Source organism: Mustelus asterias, chromosome 6 (genome assembly GCF_964213995.1).
Source record: "Mustelus asterias chromosome 6, sMusAst1.hap1.1, whole genome shotgun sequence".
Classification (NCBI taxonomy): Eukaryota; Metazoa; Chordata; class Chondrichthyes; order Carcharhiniformes; family Triakidae; genus Mustelus; species Mustelus asterias.
In genome coordinates, this window is record NC_135806.1 from 34206437 (window position 1) to 34234047 (window position 27611).

At 44.6% G+C, this 27611-nt stretch overlaps 1 protein-coding gene across 4 annotated transcripts in view; it reads left to right on the forward strand.

The window, feature by feature from the left end:
- The window catches only part of uba6 (ubiquitin like modifier activating enzyme 6), a 258666-nt gene that overhangs the window by 102687 nt on the left and 128368 nt on the right, over nucleotides 1-27611 (forward strand). For all 4 annotated transcript variants that reach the window (XM_078214148.1, XM_078214151.1, XM_078214150.1 and 1 more), the window contains 3 exons: nucleotides 227-289; nucleotides 17087-17163; nucleotides 24501-24567. In XM_078214148.1, the coding sequence (XP_078070274.1) occupies nucleotides 227-289; nucleotides 17087-17163; nucleotides 24501-24567 (207 nt within the window). The remainder of the gene's footprint in view (nucleotides 1-226; nucleotides 290-17086; nucleotides 17164-24500; nucleotides 24568-27611) is intronic.

Genomic DNA, 27611 nt, shown 5'->3' on the forward strand with positions numbered 1-27611 from the left:
AAGTAGGAAATATACAAAAGGGTGAACACATTTTGCAAAAAATTACAATCAGCCATGTATTGCCATTTAGCTCTTCTAGTTAAGTAACTGTTGTCCTGGTTAATTGGCCCAGGCTAAAACTCTAGTCTAAACCCAGTGGTTGATGTTTTTCCCACTGTTACAGTTAGGTGAACATTTTATATCTTTTGAATGTCATTGATTATCTTTCCTCATTTCTTTATTTTAGGAAAACATGGAGACACAACTTTTAAATCCTCAATGCTTGATTGTAGACTACAGCAAACCTGAGGCAAGATTTTTTTTTTGTCTGTCTGCATTTTTGTTGCCATGTTTACCATTATTGTCAGAATTTTTTACAACATCTTTGAGACAAAAACTATATTTGGTATGTTAATCTTAGAAATCTGATAGTTTGGTTGAAACATAAATGTCTCAAATTCATCTGGCTGGTAAGATACGCTTAACTGGAACCAAATGACAGAAGATATAACAGAAGATATAAAATAGACAGAAGCTTCAGGGATGTAGTTACTCTGAAGAATGAAGATAGATGGGTGACGGTGAGAGGGGCTGGGAGGAAGCAGTCAGTGCAGGGATCCCCTGTGGTCGTTCCCCTCGGCAACAAGTGTACCGCTTTGGATACTGTTGAGGGGGACGACCTACCAGTGGTAAGCCACGGTGACTGGATCTCCAGCGCTGGGTCCGTCCCTGTAGCTCAGAAGGCAAGGGGGGAGAGCAGGAGAGCAATAGTTATTGGGGACTCGACAGTTAGAGGGACAGATAGGAGGTTCTGTAGCAGCGAAAGAGACTCACGGATGGTATGTTGCCTCCCGGGTGCCAGGGTCCGTGACGTCTCAGACCGTGTTTTCAGGATCCTTAAGGGGGAGGGGGAACAGTCACAAGTCGTGGTGCACATCGGTACCAACGACATAGGTAAGAGAAGGGATGGGGATTTAAAGCAGGAATTTAAGGAGCTAGGGTGGAAGCTGAGAGCCAGGACAAACCATGTTATCATCTCTGGTTTGTTGCTGGTGCCACGTGCTAGCGAGTTGAGGAACAGGGAGAGAGTGCAGATAAACACGTGGCTGCAGGGATGGTGTAGGAGGGAGGGTTTCAGTTACATGGATAATTGGAGCGCATTCTGGGGAAGGTGGGACCTGTACAAACAGGACGGTTTGCACCTGAACCAGAGGGGCACCAATATCCTGGGAGGGAAATTTGCTACGACTCTTCGGGGGGGTTTAAACTAATTTGTCAGGGGGATGGGAAAACGAGCTGTAGTCCAGAAGCCAGTGTTGAGTGTTGTGAGGTACTGAGGAGGATATCAACGTCGCAGGAGTGTACCGGCAGACAGGAATGTGGGTTAAAGTGTGTCTACTTAAATGCAAGGAGCATCCGGAATACGGTAGGTGAACTTGGAGCGTGGATTGGTACTTGGGACTACGATGTTGTGGCCATTACAGAGACATGGTTAGAACAGGGACAGGAATGGTTGTTGGAAGTCCTGGGGTATAGATGTTTCAGTAAGAGTAGGGAAGGTGGTAAAAGAGGTGGAGGAGTAGCATTGTTAATCAAGGATAGTTTAATGGCTGCTGAAAGGCAGTTCGAGGGGGATCTGCCTACTGAGGTAATATGGGCTGAAGTTAGAAATAGGAAAGGAGCGGTCACGTTGTTGGGGGTTTTCTATAGGCCCCCAAATAGTAATACATGTGGAGGAGGAAATTGCAAAGCAGATTATGGATAGGTGTGGAGGTCACAGGGTAGTTGTCATGGGTGACTTTAACTTTCCAAATATTAATTGGAACCTTTATAAGTCGAATAGTTCGGATGGGGCAGTTTTTGTGCAGTGTGTGCAGGAGCGTTTCCTGACACACTATGTGGATAGGCCGACAAGAGGTGAGGCCACATTGGACTTGGTACTGGGTAATGAACCGGGCCAAGTGTTAGATTTGTTTGTGGGAGAGCACTTTGGAGATAGTGACCACAATTCGGTGTCTTTCATTATTGCAATGGAGAGGGATAGGGCCTTACGGCAGGGCAAGGTTTATAATTGGGGGAGGGGTAATTATGATGCGATTAGGCAAGAATTAGGGAGCATAAGATGGGAACAGAAACTGTCAGGGAAAGGCACTAATGAAAAGTGGAGCTTGTTCAAGGAACAAATACTGCGTGTCTTTGATAGGCATGTCCCTGTCAGGCAGGGAGGAAATGGCCAAGTGAGGGAACCATGGTTCACAAAAAAGATTGAATGTCTTGTCAAGAGGAAAAAGGAAGCGTATGTAAGGATGAGAAAACAAGGTTCAGTTGGGCCGCTTGAGGGTTACAAGGTAGCAAGGAATGAGCTTAAAAAAAGGGCTTAGGAGAGCTAGGAGGGGGCATGAGAAGTCCTTGGCGGGTCGGATGAAGGAAAACTCCAAGGCTTTTTACTCTTATGTGAGAAATAAAAGAATGACCAGGGTGAGGTTGGGGCCGGTCAAGGATAGTAGTGGGAACTTGTGCATGGAATCAGAAGAGATAGGAGAGGCGATGAATGAATACTTTTCTTCAGTGTTCACCAAGGAGAGGGACCATGTTTTTGAGGCTGAGAATGGGATACAGGCTGATAGGCTGGAGGAGGTAGATGTTCTGAGGAAAGGTGTATTAGCAATTTTGAAAAACCTGAGGGTCGATAAGTCCCCTGGGCCAGATGGGATATATCCTAGGATTCTTTGGGAGGCAAGGGATGAGATTGCAGAGCCTTTGGCTTTGATCTTTGGGTCCTCACTTTCCACGGGGATTGTGCCAGAGGACTGGAGAGTGGCGAATGTTGTTCCTCTGTTCAAGAAAGGAAATAGGAATGACCCTGGTAATTATAGGCCAGTTAGTCTTACTTCGGTGGTCAGTAAGTTAATGGAAAAGGTCCTGAGGGATAGGATTTATGACCATTTGGAAAGATGCAGCTTAATCCGTGATAGTCAGCACGGATTTGTGAAGGGTAAGTCTTGCCTCACAAATTTGATTGAATTCTTTGAGGAGGTAACTAAGTGTGGAGATGAAGGTAGAGCAGTTGATGTCGTATACATGGATTTTAGTAAGGTGTTTGATAAGGTTCCCCATGGTAGGCTCATGAAGAAAGTAAGGAGGTGTGGGATAGAAGGAAATTTGGCCGATTGGATAAGTAACTGGCTACCTCATAGAAGACAGAGGGTGGTGGTGGATGGAAATTTTTCAGACTGGAGACCAGTTACCAGCGGTGTACCACGGGGATCAGTGCTGGGTCCTCTGCTATTTGTGATTTTTATCAATGACTTGGAGGAGGGGATTGAAGGGTGGGTCAGTAAATTTGCTGATGACACAAAGATTGGTGGAGCAGTGGATGAGGTGGAGGGCTGTTGTCGGCTGCAAAGAGACATTGATAGGATGCAGAGCTGGGCCGAAAAATGGCAGATGGAGTTTAACATTGATAAGTGCGAGGTGATTCATTTTGGTAGGACAAATTTGAATGCGGATTACAGGGTCAACGGCAGGGTTCTGAGGAATGTGGAGGAACAGAGAGATCTTGGGGTTCATATCCACAGATCTCTGAAGATTCCCACTCAAGTGGATAGAGCCGTGAAGAAGGCCTATAGTGTGTTAGCATTTATTGTAAGAAGTCTCACAACACCAGGTTAAAGTCCAACAGGTTTATTTGGTAGCAAATACCATAAGCTTTCGGAGCACTGCCCCTTCGTCAGATGGAGTGGAAATGTGCTCTCAAACAGTGCAAACAGACACGAAATCAAGTTGCAGAATACTGATTAGAATGCGAATCCTACAGCCAGCCAGGTCTTAAAGGTACAGACAATGTGGGTGGAGGGAACATTAAACACAGGTTAAAGAGATGTGTATGGTCTCCAGACAGAACAGCTCGTGAGATTCTGCAAGCCCAGGAGGCAAGCTGTGGGGGTTACTGATAATGTGACATAAATCCAACATCCCGGTTTAGGCCGTCCTCGTGTGCGGAACCTGGCTATCAGTTTCTGCTCAGCGACTCTGCGCTGTCGTGTGTCACACACACCATGCAAGCATGAGGGTAACCCAACCCCACCCTCAGACCCTCCCCAACTCAACACTCCTCCCCTCTCTCTCTCCCCCCCGCCCCCCCCACAACAACCCCCTCAGACACCTTCATCCAGCTCCCCTCCCCCCTCAGACCTCTCCCACCTTAAATTCTCACTCGGGTCCACATTCAGGCCTGTACCTTGGCAGTGCCCTGGCACTAATCCAGGCTGGCGCTATGGGTCCTGAAGGGGATCAAGGAGGTAAGCCCAATGGCCATTTGCTGCTCTGCCACTGCCAGGCTGCAGAAAAACGGTCCCTCAAGCCTCTTGAGGGATGGGTTGGCTCAGATTGGAGGCAAGGGGTTGACCTCACCACTCTCCCCTGAGATGCGAGTCTCATGGCTGGACTGCCCCTTCTAACCGTGGCAGACCTGAAGATCAACCCAGGATTTGTGATTTTTGGCAGTTCTGTGATCATCTTCATTCCTGTCTGTCAGCTGTGAAATTCTGAAGTGGCCTGGTCAACTGGCAGGCTTTTCAATCACTGTAGCACTCCATCCTGCAGCAGGGATTTTCCATTCTCTCTCTGTCAGGCGCTCCAGGTGTGAGCAGATTCCTTTTAAGTTCTCTGACAGAGAGGGTATGTCAATTTCACCTGCCGCCCCCCCCCCCCCCCCCCCCCCCCCCCCCCAAGGAAATTGGCATATCTTCCCTGTCAAATAACTTAAAAGGGGTCTATTCACACTTGCAGCTCCTGACAGAGAGAATGGAAAATCCTTGCTGCAGGATGGAGTGCAGTGATATAAAGGCCTGCCTGCTGACCAGGGGCCAAAGAGATTAAAGTGGCCTGGCCACTTCAAAATTTTCACAACTGACAGCAATGAAGATGTTAATCACAGGGCTGCCTGAAATCACCACGCTATGATGTTAGTGCCAGGGGACAGTGCAGAGTTGGCACTGCCAAGGTGTGTGTGGCCTGACAGTAGAGCTGAGTGGAGGTCGGAATGTAGGGTGGGGGGAGGGGGTGGTGGTGGTGTCTGAGTGGGGAAAGGGGGCTGAGTGGGAGTTTGACTGGGGTGGGGAGGTAAGTGGGGATTGGGCCAAACTCACATGTGGGTGTGGGGGGGGCGCGGGGGGGGGGGTGAGGATGTCTCTCTTTGATGAGGGGTTGGTGGTTTGGTTGTACACCCCTGGTTGTTGGGGGGAATGAGGTCATCGTTTCATTTTTTGGGGGGAGGCGGGCCTGTCATTGTAGTGGGTTGTTGTAGTGGGAGACTTCAATTTCCCTGGTATAGACTGGAAATCGCGTAGGGCTGGGAGTCTGAATGGGGAGGCATTTGTAAAATGCGTACAGGAAGGTTCTTTGGAACAATATGTAGATAGCCCGACTAGAGAGGGGGCTATACTGGACCTGGTACTGGGGAATGAGCCCGGTCAGGTCTTCAAAGTTTCGGTAGGGGAACATGTGGCAAATAGTGACCACAATTCTGTTAGCTTTAGGATAGTGATGGAAAAGGATGAGTGATGTCCCAAGGGTAAGGTGTTGGATTGGGGGAAGGCTAACTTTAGTGGGATTAGGCAGAAATTGGCAGCTGTTGATCGGGAGAGGCTGTTTGAGGGTAAATCCACATCTGGCATGTGGGAGTCTTTTAAGGAACAGTTGTTAGGGCTGCAGGATAGGCATGTGCCTGTAAAAAAGAAGGATAGGAAGGGTAGGATTTGAGAACCGTGGATAACCAGGGAAATTGAGGGATTGGTCAAAAAGAAAAGAGTGGCGTACGTTAGGTCCAGGCAGCTAAAAGCGGAGGGAGCTCTGGAGGAGTACAAAGAAAGTAGGAAAGAACTCAAACGGGGAATTAGAAGGGCAAAAAGGGGTCACGAAATGTTCTTGGCAGACAGGATTAAGGAAAATCCCAAGGCATTTTATTCATATGTTAGGAACAAAAGGGTTGTCAGGGAAAAAATCGGACCTCTCGGAGACAAAAGTGGGGAATTATGCTTAGAGCCCAAAGAAGTAGGGGAGATCCTAAATGAATACTTTGCGTCGGTATTCACAAAGGAGAGGGATGTGTTGACTGGGAGTGTCTCGGAGGGGAGTGTTGACCCGTTAGAGAAAATCTCCATTACAAGGGAGGAAGTGTTAGGTTTTTTTAGGGAATATAAAGACTGACAAATCCCCAGGGCCTGATGGAATCTACCCCAGGCTGCTCAGAGAGACGAGAGATGAAATCGCTGGGCCTCTGACGCAAATCTTTGTCTCGTCACTGGACACAGGTGAGGTCCCAGAGGATTGGAGGATAGCTAATGTGGTCCCGTTATTTAAGAAGGGAGGAAGGATAACCCGGGAAATTATAGGCCGGTGAGCTTGACGTCCGTGGTAGGGAAGTTGTTGGAGAGGAGTCTTAGAGATAGGATGTATGCGCATTTAGAAAGGAATAAACTCATTAACGATAGTCAGCATGGTTTTGTGAGAGGGAGGTCATGCCTCACTAACCTGGTGGAGTTTTTTGAAGAAGTGACCAAAATGGTTGACGAGGGAAGGGCCGTGGATGTCGTCTATACGGACTTTAGTAAAGCGTTTGACAAAGTCCCTCATGGTAGGCTGGTGAAAAAGGTTGGATCTCATGGGATAAAGGGGGAGGTGGCTAGATGGGTGGAGAACTGGCTTGGTCACAGAAGACAGAGGGTGGTAGTGGAAGGGTCTTTTTCCAGCTGGAGGCCTGTGACTAGTGGTGTTCCGCAGGGCTCTGTATTGGGACCTCTGCTGTTTGTGATTTTTATAAACGATCTGGAAGAAGGTGTAACTGGGGTGATCAGTAAGTTTGCGGATGACACAAAATTGGCAGGACTTGCAGATAGTGAGGAGCATTGTCAGAGGCTACAGAAGGATATAGATAGGCTGGAAATTTGGGCAAAGAAATGGCAGATGGAGTTCAATCCAGATAAATGCCAAGTGATGCATTTTGATAGAACTAACGTGGGGGGAGCTATACGATAAATGGTAGAACCATAAAGGGTGTAGATACGCAGAGGGACCTGGGTGTGCAAGTCCACAGATCCTTGAAGGTGTTGTCACAGATGGAGAAGGTAGTGAAGAAGGCATATGGCATGCTTGCCTTTATAGGACGGGGCATAGAGTATAAAAGTTGGGGTCTGATGTTGCAGATGTATAGAACGTTTGTTCGGCCGCATTTGGAATACTGCGTCCAGTTCTGGTCGCCGCACTACCAGAAGGACATGGAGGCTTTAGAGAGAGTGCAGAGGAGGTTTACCAGGATGTTGCCTAGTATGGAAGGGCTTAGTTATGAGGAGAGATTGGGTAAACTGGGATTGTTCTCCCTGGAAAGACGGAGGATGAGGGGTGACCTAATAGAGGTGTATAAAATTATGAAAGGCATAGATAGGGTGAATGGTGGGAAGCTTTTTCCCAGATCGGTGGTGACGTTCACGAGGGGTCATAGGTTCAAGGTGAGGGGGGGAGGTTTAACACGGATATCAGAAGGATGTATTTTACACAGAGGGTGGTGGGGGCCTGGAATGCGCTGCCGGGCAAGGTGGTGGAGGCGGACACACTGGGAACGTTTAAGACTTATCTAGATAGCCACATGAATGGAGTGGGAATGGCGGGATACAAAAGAATGGTCTAGTTTGGACCAGGGAGCGACGCGGGCTTGGAGGGCCGGAGGGCCTGTTCCTGTGCTGTATTGTTCTTTGTCTCCAAGCACAGAGATCGAGTTGCCCTTTAAAAAGGGCACCCCAATCTATGAACAGCCAGGCTGGCCGGTGGGCTTCTCAAGGTGTGTGAATTTGCACCCATCAGGTGGATGAATCCCACCTGACAGATGCTGCCAGCATGAGTAGGAAACCCTTCCGACTGGTGTGCGCACACTGTTCTGATTAGGGAGAATCGCGGCCATAGTTTTTAATATTGTACTTATTTTCTGAGCACCAACATGTTGAGATTAGCAGTATCTATTTTAAATTCACGAAAAAGATGAAAGTGAACAATAAATGGAATTATGCGCTGCTTACTAAGTCATATTTTATAAATCTAACTTTTCACTACTTGAAAATTCTTCAGAGTGTAAAGTGTGTCCATGTCAGCGTGTTACACCTCTAATTGATCTCCTGGCACTGTCAGACTAAATGTTGAATAGAATTTAGGATTTTTTGACAGGAAATGAGGATCAATGAGAATATATTGTTCTTCATTTGAGACTTAACTAGTTGTCGATACTTAACTAAAAGCCATGGAGCGAATTAAAAGTCATCTTTGAGTGCATGGCAGTGAATTTTAAGAGGGTGGCACGGTAGCACAATGGTTAGCACTGCTGCTTCAGAGCTCCAGGGACCTGGGTTCGATTCCCGGCTTGGGTCACTGTCTGTGTGGAGTTTGCACATTCTCCTCGTGTCTGCGTGGGTTTCCTCCGAGTGCTTCGGTTTCCTCCCACAGTCCAAAGATGTGCCGGTTAGGTTGATTGGCCATGCTAAAATTGCCCCTTAGTGTCCTTAGATGTGTAGGTTAGAGGGATTAGCGGGTAAATATGTGGGGATAAGGGGGTAGGGGGGATTGTGGTCGGAGCAGACTCGATGGGCCAAATGGCCTCTTTCTGCACTGTAGGGTTTCTATGTAAGAGCTGCTTCTGAAACATGAGAAGAAAATAATATGGTTTTGGTTTTTGAAATGAGTCAAGAAGCTCTACTTCTTTACCTTGGGGAGGTGACGGCTTAGTGGTATTATTGCTAGACTATTAATCCAGAAACTCAGCTAATGTTCTGGGGATCTGGGCTGTCACGGCAGATGGTAAAACTTTGAATTCAATAAAAAAAATCTGGAATTAAGAATCTACTGATGACCATGAAACCATTGTTGATTGTCAAAAAAAAACCCATCTGGTTCACCATTGCCCTTTAGGGAAGGACATCTGCTGTCCATAGAACCATAGAAAATTGCAGCTCAGAAACAGGCCCTTTGGCCCTTCTTGTCTGCGCCGAATCATTTTTTGCCTAGTCCCACTGACCTGCACTTGGACCATATCCCTCCACACCCCTCTCATCCATGAACCCGTCCAAGTTTTTCTTAAATGTTAAAAGTTAAAATTTACCACTTTATCCGGCAGCTCATTCCACACTCCCACCACTCTCTGCGTGAAGAAGCCCCCCCTAATATTCCCTTTAAACTTTTCTCCTTTCACCCTTAACCCATGCCCTCTGGTTTTTTCTCCCCTAGCCTCAGTGGAAAAAGCCTGCTTGCATTCACTCTATCTATACCCATCAAAATCTTATACACCTCTATCAAATCTCCCCTCATTCTTCTACGCTCCAGGGAATAAAGTCCCAACCTATTCAATCTCTCTCTGTAACTCAGTTTCTCAAGTCCCGGCAACATCTTTGTGAACCTTCTCTGCACTCTTTCAACCTTATTTACATCCTTCCTGTAACTAGGTGACCAAAACTGTACACAATACTTTAAATTCGGCCTCACCATTGCCTTATATAACCTTACCATAACACTCCAACTTTTATACTCGATACTCCGATTTATAAAGGCCAATGTACCAAAGGCACTCTTTACAACCCTATCCACCTGTGACGTCACTTTTAGGGAATTCTGTACCTGTATTCCCAGATCCCTCTGTTCAACTACACTCTTCAGAGTCCTACCATTTACCCTATACGTTCTACTTTGGTTTGTCCTTCCAAAGTGCAATATCTCACCCTTGTCTGCGTTAAATTCCATTTGCCATTTTTCAGCCCATTTTTCTAGTTGGTCCAAATCCCTCTGCAAGCTTTGAAAACCTTCCTCACTGTCCACTACACCTCCAATCTTTGTATCATCAGCAAATTTGCTGATCCAAATTACCACATTATCATCCAGATCATTGATATAGATGACAAACAACAATGGACCCAACACCGATCCCTGCGGCACACCACTCGTCACAGGCCTCCACTCAGAGAAGCAATCCTCCACAACCACACTCTGGCTTCTTCCATTGAGCCAGTGTCTAATCCAATTTACTACCTCCCCATGTATACCTAGCGACTGAACCTTCCTAACTAACCTCCCATGGGGGACCTTGTCAAAGGCCTTGCTGAAATCCAGGTAGACAACATCCACTGCCTTCCCTTCATCCACTTTCCTGGTAACCTCCTCAGAAAACTCTAATAGACTGGTCAAACATGACCTACCACACAAAGCCATATTGACACTTCCTAATAAGTCCCTGTCTATCCAAATATTTGTAGATCCTATCCCTTATCACACCTTCCAATAACTTGCCCACCACCGACGTCAAACTTACTGGCCTATAATTTCCCGGATTTCTTTTGGAACCTTTTTTAAACAACGGAACAACATGAGCCACCCTCCAATCATCCGGCACCTTCCCCGTGAATACTGACATTTTAAATATGTCTGCCAGGGCCCCTGCAAGTTCAACACTAGCTTCCCTCAAGGTCCATGGCCAGTCCTTATCTGGTCTGGCCTACATGTGACTCCACACCAATGTTGTTGACTCTCAACTGGCCTCTGAAATGGCCTAGTCAAGGGCAACGAGGGATGGGCAATAAATGCTGGCCAGCCACGAATAAATAAAAAAGAAATTCACTAAAATAAAAGGAAAAGTACTGCAGCTGCTGGAGATCCGAAATAAAAACAGAAAATGCCAGAAAATCTCAGCACTGGCAGCATCTGTGGTAAGACAAACAAATTTCAAGTCCGATATGTCTGTTCTTTTGAATTGAAGCAAGGGGGCTCAGGTGGAACAAAAGGAAAGCTCAGGGATTGGTTAGAGGATGCGACAGATTAAATACCAAAGATAGCACGGAACAAAATCACAAGGAGTGGTAATGGTAGCCATAATGGAGCAAAGCAGTGGATCCAGAGTAGGTGTTAGAATAATGGTCAGCTCAGTTTAAGCAAACGCAGTGAATATAGTTGACTAAATTGAAAGAAGTACAAGTAAATTGCTGCTCTATCTGGAGTGTTTGGAGCCTTGAACAGTAAGGAGAGAGGAGTTAAAGGAGCAGGTGTTGCTTTCATGTTTTTGCTCTCAGACAGCACTAACCTTTAATCTGCTATTGACACCTACTTTGAACCGATGTTTTTGTTTCTTTACTACCATTACCATTCCTTTGTTCTATGACCCCTTTGGTGTTTAATCTTCCCTGTCTGCTCATCTATCTCTCGCCTTCCTTTTCATTCCATCCGACCCTCCACCCTTTTTGAGCAATGTACAAACCCCATCACATTTCTACCTCTCTTTTGTTCTGAAGAAGAGTCATATTAGACTTGCAGCATTAAATCTGTTTCACAGATGCTGCCAGACCAGCTGAATTTTTCAGTACTTTGTTTTTAATACAGTTTGTCATTCATTGATTATACCCCCTGCATGACAAACATGTGCTTCAGTGATCCCTTGCTGCAAGAACCCATACATTGTTCAAGATTATTTGTGAAAATGTCCTCCTGGGGAAATTAGTTGGCACTAATGGAACAATACCCCAGCATAAATTATGAGAGGAGTGATAAGTGTAGAAGATTGCAAAAAGAGGTATGTTTTAAAATTTCCTAATTACTTCAGCTGTATAGTATACTGTATAGTATACTTGCAGCTGTATAGAATGCTGGTTCGGCCACATTTGGAGTACTGCGTCCAGTTCTGGTCGCCGCACTACCAGAAGGACGTGGAGGCTTTAGAGAGAGTGCAGAGAAGGTTTACCAGGATGTTGCCTGGTATGGAGGGTCTTAGCTATGAGGAGAGATTGGGTAAACTGGGCTTGTTCTCCCTGGAAAGACGGAGAATGAAGGGAGACCTAATAGAGGTGTACAAAATTATGAAGGGTATAGATAGGGTGAACAGTGGGAAGCTTTTTCCCAGGTTGGAGGTGACGATCACGAGGGGTCACGGGCTCAAGGTGAGAGGGGCGAGGGAGAACTCAGATATCAGAGGTTCGTTTTTTACACAGAGAGTGGTGGGGGCCTGGAATGTGCTGCCAAGTAGGGTGGTGGAGGCAGACACGCTGGCATCGTTTAAGACTTACCTGGATAGTCACATGAGCAATCTGGGAATGGAGGGATACAAATGAATGGTCTAGTTGGACCAATGAGCGGCACAGGCTTGAAGGGCCGAAGGGCCTGTTTCCTGTGCTGTACTGTTCTTTGTTCAGATATGTTCACTTCAAAGCTAGAACATTCACACATGCTCTGTGGTTGAGGAGAAAATAGCTTGCAGGGAAGTTCCTTATAACTTCAAAAAGCTTGTGGGGCCAAGAGACTCCGAGTATTACTTAATTAGGACCTAGTAATGAAAGAGTTGAATGAAGCAGCTAGCTCCAGTTATATTCCCCTGGCGAACCACACTGGTCAGATCTTGAGCCCCTTATTAAAAACAGTATCTTCTTCTGCAAATCCTTCCTGTACATGACCTAGTGACATGGCAGTATTTCTGAAACACTCTGTGAATATAATGAATGGAACTATGTAACTCAGTGACGCACCATTAAGGATGCCAATACAGACTGATCGAGTGTGGATATTGTTTTACCAGAGATTTTTGCTGGTGAGAAAAAATGTAGCTATTGAAAAGTCTAATTTGCAGTTTAGTTTTTATTTTAATCTTCATTACAAGTAAAGATGAATTACTATTTGTTAACAGTAGGGTTAAAATATTAATCCAGCTAAGGACACTTCGCTTATCAGTTTTGTTTGAGAAGTTGTTTTATGTCTAACTTGTTTTGTAAAATTAATCAACTGTTGACTGTTCAAAATAATTAATACTCATCTGTTCATCGATATAAGTGAAGATAGGTCTGCGAGTGGACACCAATCGGGTGTACATTCGCACTGTAACTGTGGTATTGATGCAAAGCAATTTTGGCTTTTGCAGTTGCATGTCAGTGCAGTCAGACAGAGGTGACAGACAGACCTGATGTACTGCAATTCCCTGGAGAAAGTAGTCTCACTGTTTTGCTTCAGAGTTGATATGGGCCTTCATATCTGGCTTAATGATGCGAAATGATTTCAGTTTTGCGCTAACACTAACATTGTGAAATAGGAATGAACCATTAATAAAGCTTCTGTTTATGGTGATCAGCCAATAGAACTGATATACTTTTGTAAATCAGTTTGGTAAAGAGTAGAAACATACAAATCTGTTGTGATGAATATGTTAGTATTGTTGTAGTAGATCATTTTGACTTGCATTGTATAAAAGCAAATTTTATTGGTCAAAATAGAGTAGCAAGGAACGTGAAGCAACCACCACACAAGCGCAATGTATGATGTGCAAGAATTATAAGATATGAAACATAAAGTAAGTTTGCATGTACCTTCCCTGCCTGCCTATCATACTGCAGTCTACAAACAGAAGGATGATCTGACATTGTTAAAGGGCACAGTATTGTCACAGTATCTTAGTCAGGAAATAGAATTTCAGCCAGCCAGGTCATCAGATGTGGCGTCCTGTTCAACTTCCAGAATAATACGATCAGTCGGTTCAAATCAATAGCGTGGTACTGGTGTTATGAAGTCATAGAATCCTACAGTGCAGAAGGAGGCCATTCGGCCCATCGAGTCTGCACCAACCACAATCCCACCCGGGCCCTATCCCCATACCCCATGCATTTACCCTAGCTAGCCCCACTGACACTAAGGGGCAATTCAGCATGGGCAATCCACCTAACCTGCACATCTTTGGACTGTGGGGGGAAACCGGAGCACCCGTAGGAAACCCACACACACGGGGAGATTGTGCAAACTCCACACAGACAGTGACTCCGACCTTGGCGCTGAGAGTCAGCAGTGCTAACCACTGTGTCACCGTGCTGCCCTAAATAAATGGTAAGGATGAAGAAATATCAATTCGGGTCTTTGTTCTGTCTTGCGTTTTGTGAGGTTGATGTTGATATGGTACTCTTGGCTTGATCCATGAGTTTGTATTTCCAGGCAGTCTTTGGAAATGTACATCTGAAAATATCACTATGGTGAAATGTGTCTTTAAAAAACCTGGTTTGATAGCTATTCATTTTCTTCATCAAAGCATGTAGTTACAAACAGAATGTTTTGAGTCTAGGTATTACCCCTATGCAAAAGAGTAAACATTGAAGTAATCTAATTTGTTAAACTAGTAGTCAAATTTATTTTGTCCAAAATTATCAGCGAACACGCTACAGGTTACTCTGCTTTGCTGATGTCAGTTTTTTTTTTAAAGTGTCTATCTCCATTATGCAAAGAATGTGCAACATTCTTATCTATGAAATAAAGAACTTGCATTTGTAAAGCACCTTCCTCACTCAGAGCAAGCCAAAATACTTCAGTACTAATTAATTTTTTGAAGCCTCATCAGCAAATTTGCACACAGCAAGCTCCCAAAAACAGCAAAAAAGATAAGAACCAAGATATTTTGTTTAATTGATATTGCTTGAAGGCTAAGTATTGGCCAAGAAATGAGGGAGAACTCTGAGGGGAGATGAATTAATATCTGATCCAAAAGCTGCCACAATAATGCAATACTCCTTTAGTGCATCATTGCCCTTGATTTTGTGATCAAGCCCCTGGAGCTTGAGTGGTGTTTGAACCCATGACCTTCTGGCTCAGCCAAGAGTGCCAGTACTGTCCAGACTGATACTTAAGATTAAATCCACATTTCATTCATGCAAAATATGGCCCCTGTGGAGTTTGAAGGAAATGTTTAAACACAATGCGAATATAATTTTTTTAATTTGGTACATGTGTGTTCCATACTTATTTGAGGAAGGCATTAATTTGAATAGTTCAAATCCAGTATTTAGAGAACATGGCACAATTAGGTATCCAGCTTGCAAATGGAATCTGAACCTCCACAAACCTGCGTTTGTTATTGATATCAGAAAATGTCTTGAGCAATAAAGTTAATCCAGCAAATGGGTTGTGATACAATTTACAAATAATCTCAATATTTTGAAAATGTAATTCTGACGTGGAAAATTGGGCTTTAAAGGAAAATCAAGCCCAGGCAGAATGCTTAAATGTCATTCAAAAAAACACTTGCCCCATCATTTCAAGTCCTTTCTCCTTAGCATCACTCTATTGTTCCTACTAATCACAAACAGTTGCCACTGCCTGGAGTAATAAATCATCAGTGACACTACTTTAAATTGACGCTACTTTAAATTAAATTAAGAAGGGTAGCAAGAATAATCCAGGTAATTACAGGCCGGTGAGCATCAGTGGTACGGAAATTATTGGAGAGGATTCTTCGAGACAAGATTTATTCCCACTTGGAAATAAGTGGACGTATTAGTGAGAGGCAACATGGTTTTGTGAAGGGGAGGCCGTGTCTCACGAACTTGATCGAGTTTTTCGAGGAAGTGACGAAGATGATTGATGAGGGTAGGGCAGTGGATATTGTCTACATGGACTTCAGTAAGGTCTTTGACAAGGTCCCTCATGGCAGACTGATGCAGAAGGTGAAGTCGCATGGGATCAGAGGTGAGTTGGCAAGGTGGATACAAAGCTGGCTCGGTCAAAGAAGTCATGATGTGGAGATGCCGGCGTTGGACTGGGGTAAACACAGTAAGAAGTTTAACAACACCAGGTTAAAGTCCAACAGGTTTATTCCTGTTGGACTTTAACCTGGTGTTGTTAAACTTCTTACTCGGTCAAAGAAGACAGAGGGTAGCAGTGGAAGGGTGCGTTTCTGAATGGAGGGCTGTGACAAGTGGTGTTCCTCAGGGATCAGTGCTGGGACCGTTGCTGTTTGTTATAGATATAAATGATTTGGAGGAAAATGTAACTGGATTGATTAGTACATTTGTGGACAACACAAAGGTTGGTGGATTTGCGGATAGCGATGAGGACCATCAGAGGATACAGCAAGATGTAGATCAGTTGGAGACTTGGGCAGAGAGATGGCAGATGGAGTTTAATCCGGACAAATGTGAAGTAATGCATTTTGGAAGGTCTAATACAGACAGGAAATATACACTAAATGGCAGAACCCTTAAGAGTATTGATAGGCAAAGGGATCTGGGTGTACAGGTACACAGGTCACTGAAAGTGGCAATGCAGGTGGAGAAGGTAGTCAAGAAGGGATACGGCATGCTTGCCTTCATCGGCTGGAGTATTGAGTTTAAAAATTGGCAAGTCATGTTGACGCTTTATAGAACCTTAGTGAGGCCGCACTTGGAATATAGTGTTCAATTCTGGTCGCCACACTACCAGAAGGATGTGGAGACTTTGGAGAGGGTACAGAAAAGATTTACCAGGATGTTGCTTGGTATGGAGGGCATTAGCTATGAGGAAAGATTGGAGAAACTTGGTTTGTTCTCACTGGAGCGACGGAGGTTGAGAGGAGACCTGATAGAAGTCTACATGATTATGAGAGGCATGGAGAGAGTGGATAGTCAGAAGCTTTTTCCCAAGGTGGACGAGTCAATTACTAGGGGGCATAGGTTTAAGGTGCGAGGGGCAAGTTTTAAAAGAGATGTACGAGGCAGATTTTTTACACAGAGTGGTGGGTGCCTGGAATTCGTTGCTGGGGGAGGTAATGGAAGCGGATACGGTAGTGACTTTTAAGGGGCATCTTGACAAGTACATGAATGAGATGGGAATAGAGGGATATGGTCCCCGGAAGCGTAGGGGGTTTTAGTTAAGTCAGGCAGCATGGTCGGAGCAGGCCTGGAGGGCTGAAGGGCCTGTTCCTGTGCTGTAATTTTCTTTGTTCTTTGTTCTATACAGCACCCGTTTTCTCCTGTGGTATAAATTATTGCAATTGTTTGAAATTTATCATTCTTGTCTGTGTCCTGATGAGTACATGGTAAAAAGTGATGTGTCTCTTTTGTTTCAGAAATTTCAAATATTTTCCCTTGCAGGCAATATGTTGCAGCTGGTATTCAGTCAGTCATGGTTGTAGGATGTGTTTTGCAATAACTGTACAATTGAGTGATCATATTCAATCCAAACTGTAGAAAAGTAGATGGTTTGTATTAGTCTTCTTGTATTTAATGTAAACCAATTTCACCCAAAACTTTCTCTTGCAGTACACAAATTAAACTTTAATTATTTATTATTTTAAAAAAAACAGGCACCCCTGCAGCTTCATACAGCCTTGCTGGCTTTGGATCAATTTCAAGAGCAATACAGACGTCTGCCAAACATAGGGTGAGTAATGTATTGTGTTGCCTCGTTAAAGATAGAATAGTCTAACTATATCAAAAATGTGACCAGGAAATAAGAGTATTGTGTTCATTATGTATGACTAGACATCTTAGAGGACAAATGAAAAGGGCTTTCCAGTAATGGCATGCTTCTGTCATTTAGCACCGCAATACCAAATCCAGTAAATTTGTAAAATACCAAATTTTGGCATGGTTATTGATATAGTACTTAGAAGTTATTGCTCCACTGGTTCATGTTTGCTTATTTCATGACTGCTGAATGTTCTGACTGAGGTTTAATTATATGCTTGTGGATGTTGATTATTACAATTTATTTAATAAAATGTGTGTTTCACCTGTGGGTCTCGGAGACTAAGTTAAAGGACACTTTTAATTCATTTAAGAGGGTATTGAAGGTATTGTGCGTCTGGATTTTGAAAAGAATTTTGATAAAAGTCCCACTTAATAGACTGGTTTGCAAAATTGAAGTTATGAATTAAAAGAGTCGATGCAGCATGGATACAAAATTGGCTGAGAGAAAACAGAATAGTGGTGAATGAATGATTTTCAGACCAAAGGAAAGTCACCAACTGTCAATATTAGGACCATTGCCCTTTTTCTTTTAAATATACTTTTTTTTAATAGATTTTTTAAAATCTGGAAATGCAATAAGTAGTGAGGAAAACAGTGGCTTCAGGAGGACATGGACAGACTGGTGAAATAGCAGACACATTGCAAGCGAAATTTGATGCAAAAAGATGTGAAGTGATAGAACCATAGAAAATTACAGCTCAGAAACAGGCCTTTTGGCCCTTCTTGTCTGTGCCGAACCATTTTTTGCCTAGTCCCACTGACCTGCACTTGGACCATATCCCTCCACACCCCTCTCATCCATGAACCCGTCCAAGTTTTTCTTAAATGTTAAATCTTTATCCGGCAGCTCATTCCACACTCCCGCCACTCTCTGCGTGAAGAAGCCTCCCCTAATATTCCCTTTAAACTTTTCTCCTTTCACCCTTAACCCATGCCCTCTGGTTTTTTTCTCCCCTAGCCTCAGCGGAAAAAGCCTGCTTGCATTCACTCTATCTATACCCATCAAAATCTTATACACCTCTATCAAATCTCCCCTCATTCTTCTACGCTCCAGGGAATAAAGTCCCAACCTATTCAATCTCTCTTTGTAACTCAGCTTCTCAAGTCCCGACAACATCCTTGTGAACCTTCTCTGCACTCTTTCAACCTTATTTACATCCTTCCTGTAACTAGGTGACCAAAACTGTACACAATACTCTAAATTCGGCCTCACCAATGCCTTATATAACCTTACCATAACACTCCAACTTTTATACTCGATACTCCGATTTATAAAGGCCAATGTATCAAAGGCACTCTTTACGACCCTATCCACCTGTGACGTCACTTTTAGGGAATTCTGTACCTGTATTCCCAGATCCCTCTGTTCAACTGCACTCTTCAGAGTCCTACCATTTACCCTGTACGTTCTACTTTGGTTTGTCCTTCCAATGTGCAATATCTCACCCTTGTCTGCGTTAAATTCCATTTGCCATTTTTCAGCCCATTTTTCTAGTTGGTCCAAATCCCTCTGCAAGCTTTGAAAACCTTCCTCACTGTCCACTACACCTCCAATCTTTGTATCATCAGTAAACTTGCTGATCCAATTTACCACATTATCATCCAGATCATTGATATAGATGACAAACAACAATGGACCCAACACCGATCCCTGCGGCACACCACTAGTCACAGGCCTCCACTCAGAGAAGCAATCCTCCACAACCACTCTCTGGCTTCTTCCATTATCGACACAGTTCTTCCATTGAGCCAGTGTCTAATCCAATTTACTACCTCCCCATGTATACCTAGCGACTGAACCTTCCTAACTAACCTCCCATGAGGGACCTTGTCAAAGGCCTTGCCGAAATCCAGGTAGATAACATCCACCACCTTCCTTTCATCCACTTTCCTGGTAACCTCCTCGAAAAACTCTAATAGATTGGTCAAACATGACCTACCACGCACAAAGCCATGTTGACTCTCCCTAATAAGTCCCTGTCTATCCAAATATTTGTAGATCCTATCCCTTATCACACCTTCCAATAACTTGCCCACCACCGACGTCAAACCTACTGGCCTATAATTTCCCGGATTTCTTTTGGAACCTTTTTTAAACAACGGAACAACATGAGCCACCCTCCAATCATCCGGCACCTCCCCCGTGAATACTGACATTTTAAATATGTCTGCCAGGGCCCCTGCAAGTTCAACACTAGCTTCCCTCAAGGTCCGTGGGAATACCCTGTCCGGTCCTGGGGATTTATCCACTCTGATTTGCCTCAGGACAGCGAGCACCTCCTCCCCTTGAATCTGTAAAGGTTCCATGACCTCCCTACCTGTTTGCCCTATTTCCGTAGACTCCATGCCTGTTTCCTCAGTGATGTAATTTGTTCAAAAGAATAAGAGACAATGTAAACTAAATGAGATAATTTTAAAGTTTATGCAGGAACGGAGGGGCCTGAGTTTGCATGCACAAATCTTTGAAGGTGGTAGGACAAGTTGATGAAGCTATTACAAATGTATATGGGAGCTTTGGCTTTATAAATAGAGGTATAGTGTAAAAGAAAGAGCAAGTGTTGCTAAAACCCTGTTAGATTATTGGTTAAGTGTCAGTTGGAGCATTCTATCCAGTTTTGGATAGAATGGTCTTATAGAGATTGTAGAGTTGATTTGTCAGAATGATATCGAGGACGAGGAGAAAACTTGCATGGAGAGACTGAGAAACTGAAATTCTCCTTGGAGAAGAGAAAGTTCAGGAGAAGTTTAACAGAAATATTCAAAATATTGTGAGGATTTGATGGATGAGGTAGAGAGAAACAAGTGCATTGATGATCAGAGGACACTTAAGATAATGAACGAAAGAACCAGAGGGGCGTGGAAATTACTTTTTACACAACACGTTATTATGATCTGGAATACACTGTCAGAAAGGATGGTAGAAGTGGATTCAATAGTAACTTTTAAAAGGGAATTCTTACATGGGTTGTGAGCAAATCTGGCAAGGCCAGTATTTGTTTTCCATCCCTAATTGCCCATGAGAACTTGATAATTGAAAAGTAAAAGTTTGCATGGTTAAGGGGAAAGAATAAGGGAGTAGGTGAATTGAATAGCTCTTTCAAAGAGCTAGTGGAGGTAAGATGGACCAAATGATTATCACTAGTGTTGTATCATTCTGCCTATTGTGGCTGCGATATTGTGCTAATGGACATTGCCCAATTTAGTGTATCATACCTTCTCTGGTCCAGAGTAGCCCAAGCAAGATTCAGTGCAATATTCTTACTCTCTCCATATTAACCCTTTGCAGATTTTAACCTTTTGCAAATAACAAAGCAGGTTGTATTTTAGACCGTCCAATGTATTCATGTATCTGCATAGAGTTACAGCGTCAAAGATCAATGGATATGTGCCATTATCTGGGTGACTATTATGACAAGATACCGAAAGGACTACGGATCACGAACCCACTCAGGTCAACCTATAACACAGACTACGCTGAGAGACTTTGCCGTCGCACCTCTCTCACACTCCTCAACCACTTCATACACCAACTCTACAGCAAACGCCGCAGCCTGGAAACCAAGATAGAGTCCAGATTCTCAACTTGCGCTCAGGATGCAGACCAGCTGCGAAACTCTGCCAAGCAGACGAGACAAAGGAACTACACCATCTACATGCACACCAAGAACGGGAAACTTGAGAAACTCGGCATCACCACCAGCAGCAACCAAGCCTCCCCCGGTACCACAGTAGAAAACAGTACCTCTGCAGGGAAGTCCATTGTCAACTTGTCCGACTGCACACTTCAACCAGATGAAATCGAAGTTCTCAGCCGAGGGCTTAATTTTTGCCCCAGTTTCGCAGCAGACACAGAGGAATTCATCAGGCGAATGAGGCTGAGGTAGTTCTTCCACAAACCCCAAGAGGCCAACAGCGAACACAATGAGACAGCCAATGAACCGGAACAGCCGACAGAGAGATCCGTAGTGCATCCGAAGAGGAAAGAGTCGAATTGGACTCCTCCGGAAGGCCGCTGCCCTCGACTTGACATGTATGCCCAAGCCGTCAGGAGGTGCGTCAACACCAAATTCATCAGCCGCAATCACAAGACAGCCCCGAACATCACCCAAGCACAACGCAACGCCATCCACGCTCTCAAGACCAACCGCAACATTGTCATCAAACCAGCAGACCAAGGAGGGGCCATCGTCATATTGAACAGAACGGATTACTGCAAAGAAGTGTACCGACAACTCAACAACGAGGAACACTACAGACAGTTACCTGCAGATCCGACCAAAGAACACACCCGTCAACTCAACACTCTGATCAAGACCTTTGATCCGGACCTTCAGAGCACCCTCCGTGCTCTCATCCCACGTACTCCCCGCGTTGGAGATCTCTACTGCCTCCCGAAGATACACAAGGCAAACACACCCGGCCGTCCCATTGTATCGGGCAATGGGACCCTGTGCGAGAACCTGTCTGGCTATGTCGAGGGCATCCTGAAACCCATTGTACAAAGAATCCCCAGCTTTTGTCGCGACACTACGGACTTCCTACAGAAACTCAGCACACATGGAGCAGTTGAACCAGGAGCACTCCTCGTCACAATGGATGTCTCGGCACTCTACACCAGCATCCCCCATGACGATGGCATTGCTGCAACGGCCTCAGTGCTCAGCGCCAACAACTGCCAGTTTCCAGATGCAATTTTACATCTCATCCGCTTCATCCTGGACCACAATATCTTCACCTTCAACAACCAGTTCTTCATCCAGACACACGGAACAGCCATGGGGACCAGATTCGCACCTCAATATGCCAACATCTTCATGCACAGGTTCGAACAAGACTTCTTCACCGCACGGGACCTTTAACCGATGCTATACACTAGATACATCGATGACATTTTCTTCCTTTGGACTCATGGTGAACAATCACTGAAACAACTCTATGATGACATCAACAAGTTCCATCCCACATCAGACTCACCATGGACTACTCTCCGGAATCGGTTGCATTCTTGGACACATCCATCTCCACTAAGGACGGTCACCTCAGCACCTCACTGTACCGCAAGCCCACGGATAACCTCACGATGCTCCACTTCTCCAGCTTCCACCCTAAACACGTTAAAGAAGCCATCCCCTACGGACAAGCCCTCCGTATACACAGGATCTGCTCGGATGAGGAGGATCGCAACAGACACCTCCAGACGCTGAAAAATGCCCTCATAAGAACAGGTTATAGCGCTCGACTCATTGATCAACAGTTCCAATGCGCCACAGCGAAAAACCGCACTGACCTCCTCAGAAGACAAACACGGGACACAGTGGACAGAGTACCCTTCGTCGTCCAATACTTCCCCGGAGCGGAGAAGCTACGGCATCTCCTCTGGAGCCTTCAACATGTCATTGATGAAGACGAACATCTCGCCAAGGCCATCCCCACACCCCCACTTCTTGCCTTCAAACAACCGCATAACCTCAAACAGACCATTGTCCGCAGCAAACTACCCAGCCTTCAGGAGAACAGTGACCACGACACCACACAACCCTGCCACAGCAACCTCTGCAAGACGTGCCGGATCATCGACACAGATGCCATCATCTCACGTGAGAACACCATCCACCAGGTACATGGTACATACTCTTGCAACTCGGCCAACGTTGTCTACCTGATACGCTGCAGGAAAGGATGTCCCAAGGCATGGTACATTGGGGAGACTATGCAGACGCTGCGACAACAGATGAATGAACACCGCTCGACAATCACCAGGCAAGACTGTTCTCTTCCTGTTGGGGAGCACTTCAGCGGTCACGGGCATTCGGCCTCTGATATTCGGGTAAGCGTTCTCCAAGGCGGCCTTCACGACACACGACAGCGCAGAGTCGCTGAGCAGAAACTGATAGCCAAGTTCCGCACATGCGAGGGCGGCCTCAACCGGGATATTGGGTTCATGTCACACTATTTGTACCCCCACAGCTTGCCTGGACCTGCAAAGTTTCACTGGCTGTCTTGTCTGGAGACAATACACATCTTTTTAGCCTGTCTTGATGCTCTCTCCACTCACGTTCTTTCTATCTTAAAGACTTGATTAGCTGTAAGTATTCGCATTCCAACCATTATTCATGTAAATTGAGTCTGTGTCTTTATATGCCCTGTTTGTGAACAGAATTCCCACTCACCTGAAGAAGGGGCTTGAAGCTCCGAAAGCTTGTGTGGCTTTTGCTACCAAATAAACCTGTTGGACTTTAACCTGGTGTTGTTAAACTTCTTACTGTGACTATTATGTGTACAGTTTTACAAACCTCTTGTTTTTTGCCATTTGTACAACCAGAATAAAGTTTAGTCGACATAAGATCTGGTCAGGGCTAACTTTGGGCTGAGTATTATGGCCTCTAAACCAGGGATGTTTTCAGCAGGAGGGACAAGTTAAATACAAGGGATGGCAAGCCCACCACACCTTCCCACCCACCCCAGAGCTCTTCCCTCTCAGTATGGTAGGTGGGAACACCCTGCTGGCATTTTTAAATAAATAATTAATGGTCAATTGAACTTATTACCAAGCCAGTTGACCCAGCTAATATGCTACCCATGCATGTTGTGGGCAGACCTAAAAAAAGCCAGGAAGGTGGGTGGAAGCTATGCCCTTTGTGGAGTGCCCTGTGCGCATTGGGGGAAGCCCCAACAAGATGACCCTTCTCAAGGTGAAATCCACCAATGTGTGATGACACGCAAACAAAATCTCGAGGGAGCATATCTCAGCGAGAAGCTTGATGGGTGTAGGTTGGGGGTGTGATAGCAAATTAGTTTGTTTTGCACAAGTGATGCATGCTGACTGTAATCACTATAAATTGTTTTGCTTTGTAATGATGTACCTAGACACTGATGGGCAGCATGGTGGCACAGTGGTTAGCACTGCTGCCTCACAGCGCCAGGGACCCGGGTTCAATTTTGGCTTTGGGTGACTGTCTGTGTGGAGTTTGCATGTGTCTCTGTGGAGTTTGCACGTTCTCCCTGTGTCAACATGGGTTTGCTCTGGGTGCTCCACTTTCCTCCCATAGCCCAAAGATGTGCAGGCTAGGTGGATTGGCCATGCTAATTTGCCCCTTGGTGTCCGAAGATGTATAGGTTTGGTTGGCCTGGGTTACGTGCTGTTTGGAGAGTTGGTGCAGACTTGAGCCAAATGGCTCCTTTCTGCATTGTAGGGATTCAGTGGACAGTTGCGAGTGTAACTGGTTTGCCTTTTTATTTTCCAACAAGGTGCCTCCAAGATGCAGATGAACTGTTGAGATTGGCTATCATTGTAAATAAAACATTGGAAAATAAGGTGAGCAAGATTTTTTTTTGTTTAATCAGCCATAATGTAAATTTAGCTGCTGCTGTTGAGACCATATGCCGATTTTCAGTGTCAAAATTGATTGATTTGCTATGCTAGCCATGTGAACTTCATGTTTGATCAACAGCATGCCAGATGATTTTGAGACATTTGTGCAGGATTTATAATAGAAAGGGAGTTCAATTATGTTCTATAACAGGTTTAAAAGAAGGAATTTGAGTCCATGAATATGTATTTTAAAATTCCTTGAACCTTTGAAATTGCCACTTGATTGTGACATTTGAGACCAATAAGTAACACTGCCGCACCCCAATCCAATGATATCAGTGGGTAATGCTGTCATATTCCCTTTTCACTTATATCAGTGGTTGATGCTGTCATACCCCAATCGACTAATATCGCCCTTTCTTTGCATCGATATCAATGGGCAATATTCAATTGCCTCACTCTTACCCAATGAAATCAGTGGGTGTTGCTGTCACACCCAGAGTCGAGTGAAATAAATTGATCATGCTTTCTCATCCCCAGTCCATTGAAATCACTGGTGGTGATGGCATGCCCCCCAGTCCATTGAAATCAGTGGGTGGCACTGTCACGACTCCTGTCCAGTGAAATAAATGGATAACACCGGGAACCCTCCCATTCTCCGGGGATTACACTGTGGTTATTATAGTTCACAAAACTGAACTCTTGGAGCCTGTTACAAAAAGCAAGATAATTTCCTCTAATTACAAGCAATGCTACAGAGAGTGGACTACCTTTAAATAAGCAAATAGACTGTCACAAAATAAAACATGGATATGACTTCTCGGATTCCTGCTGTTAAAATAAAGAACTTAACTCCTTTAGCACTTGCCCTGCTTTCATTTGGGTAGCATGTGCAGAAGAGGAAGAAAGATTTGGGTTGTGACACAGACCTTTCTTGTCACCATATTAATTTAGAAACGCTTCAAGTTTGATGAATGTTTTACATCTGAAACCCCATGGGTGGGATTTTACGGCTTCGCTCATGCCAAAGCCATAAAATCCTGTCCGAGGTCAATGGACCTTTCCGTGGTCCGTCTCATCCCCCGCTCCAATTCCTGTGGCAGGCGGGACTATAAAATTCCGGCCCATATATCTAACTTGCATGGTTGTGTTGAGGTGCAATCACTTTTGTAAACTGGCTGTTTGTTCTAATCATTCTCCATTGTTCCTACAAAAATTTCATACTTAAACAAACTAAGGGCCGAGCTGTGTCCAGTGGGAGTGTTGCTGTGTGGGAATGCTTTTTGGAAAATCTGATACTGAGATTAGTGTGCTGGACCTTGTACGTGCTCAATTTTCCATCTAGTTTCCTGGCAAATAAATAGCTTTACATTAGATTTGATGAGCTGACCTCTTTTGGAACTGCTTTCCTGTTCTGTTTTGTTATTGTAACAAAGACAGAATCAGGTCTTTAACAAGTTCATGTTACACAAGTACTCCAGGAAATCATCTTTCAATTTCAGTATGATTACATGATTTATTGAGTTCATAATTCACTATAAGAACTCTGGTACGTCACAACTCCACAATTCAATATGATTACAATATGGTGCTTTACTCAAATTCTAACTTTGATCTCTGCATTTCATAAATACTACCAATAATGCCATCGCTAAATCGCAATACATCAAGAGACAAACAAAAGTGGTATCATATTAACATGGGTTCATAGAATCACAGAATCAGAATCTCACAGTGCAGAAGAGGCCCTTCGGCTCATTGAATCTGCACTGACACGCAAGAAACACCTGACCAACCTACCTAATCTCATTTACATTGAATGTTATGACATGCCAAGTGCTCATCCAGGTACTTTTTAAAGTAGGTGAGGCAACCTGCCTCCACCACTCTCCCAGGCAGCACATTCCAGACTGTCACCACCCTCTGGGTAAAAACGCTTTTCCTCATATCCCATCTAAACCCCATGTCCCTCACTTTGAATTTGTGTCCCCTCATGACTGACCCTTCAATTAAGAGGACCAACTGTTCCCTATTCTCCCTGTCCATGCCCCTCATAATTTTGTACACTTTGATCAGGTCACTCTGTCTTCTGCTCCAACAAAAACAGCCCAGTCATAGAGGTTTACAGCACGGAAACAGGCCCTTCGGCCCAACTTGTCCATGCCGTCTTTTTTTTTTAAAAAAACCCTAAGCTAATCCCAATTGCCCGCATTTGGTCCATATCCCTCTATACCCATCTTACCCATGTAACTCATATCCAACCTCTCTTCATAACTTAAATGTTCCATCCCAGGCAACATCCTGGTGAATCTCCTCTGCACCCTCTCCAGTGGAATCACATCCTTCCTATAATGTTGTGACCAAAACTCCATGCAGTACTCCTGCTGTGGTCTCACCAAAGTTCTCACCAAATATAGGTGTGATCATCAAATGGGCGGATAAATGGCAGATGGAATTTAACCCTGAAAAGTGTAAGGTGATGCATTTTGGAAGGAGTAATTTGAAAAGGAAGTATACTATGAAAGGTCTGACACTGGGAAGTTCCGAAGAACAAAGGGACCTTGGTATGTTTGTTCATAGATCTCTGAAGTCGGAAAGACAGGTTAATAGTGTGGTGAAAAAGGCATATGGCACACTTGCCTTTATCAATTGGGGTATAGATTACAAAAGCAAAAGTGTCATGATGGGCTTGTATAGAACTTTGGTGAGGCTACAGCTGGAGTACTGGTCGCCACATAGGAAGGACATGAACGCACTGGAGGGAGTGCAGAGGAGATTTACGAGGATGTTGCCTGGGATGGAACATTTAAGTTATGAAGAGAGGTTGGATAGGCTTGGGTTGTTTTCGCTGGAACAGAGGAGACTGAGGGGCGATCTGATTGAGGCATTCAAGATTATGAGGGGCATGGACAGGGTGGATAGGGAGCAGCTGTTCCTCTTAGTTGAAGGGTCAGTTACGAGGGACACAGGTTAAAAGTGAGGGGTGGGAGGTTTAGGAAAAACCTTTTTACTCAGAGGGTGGTGACGGTCTGGAAGGGTGATGGATG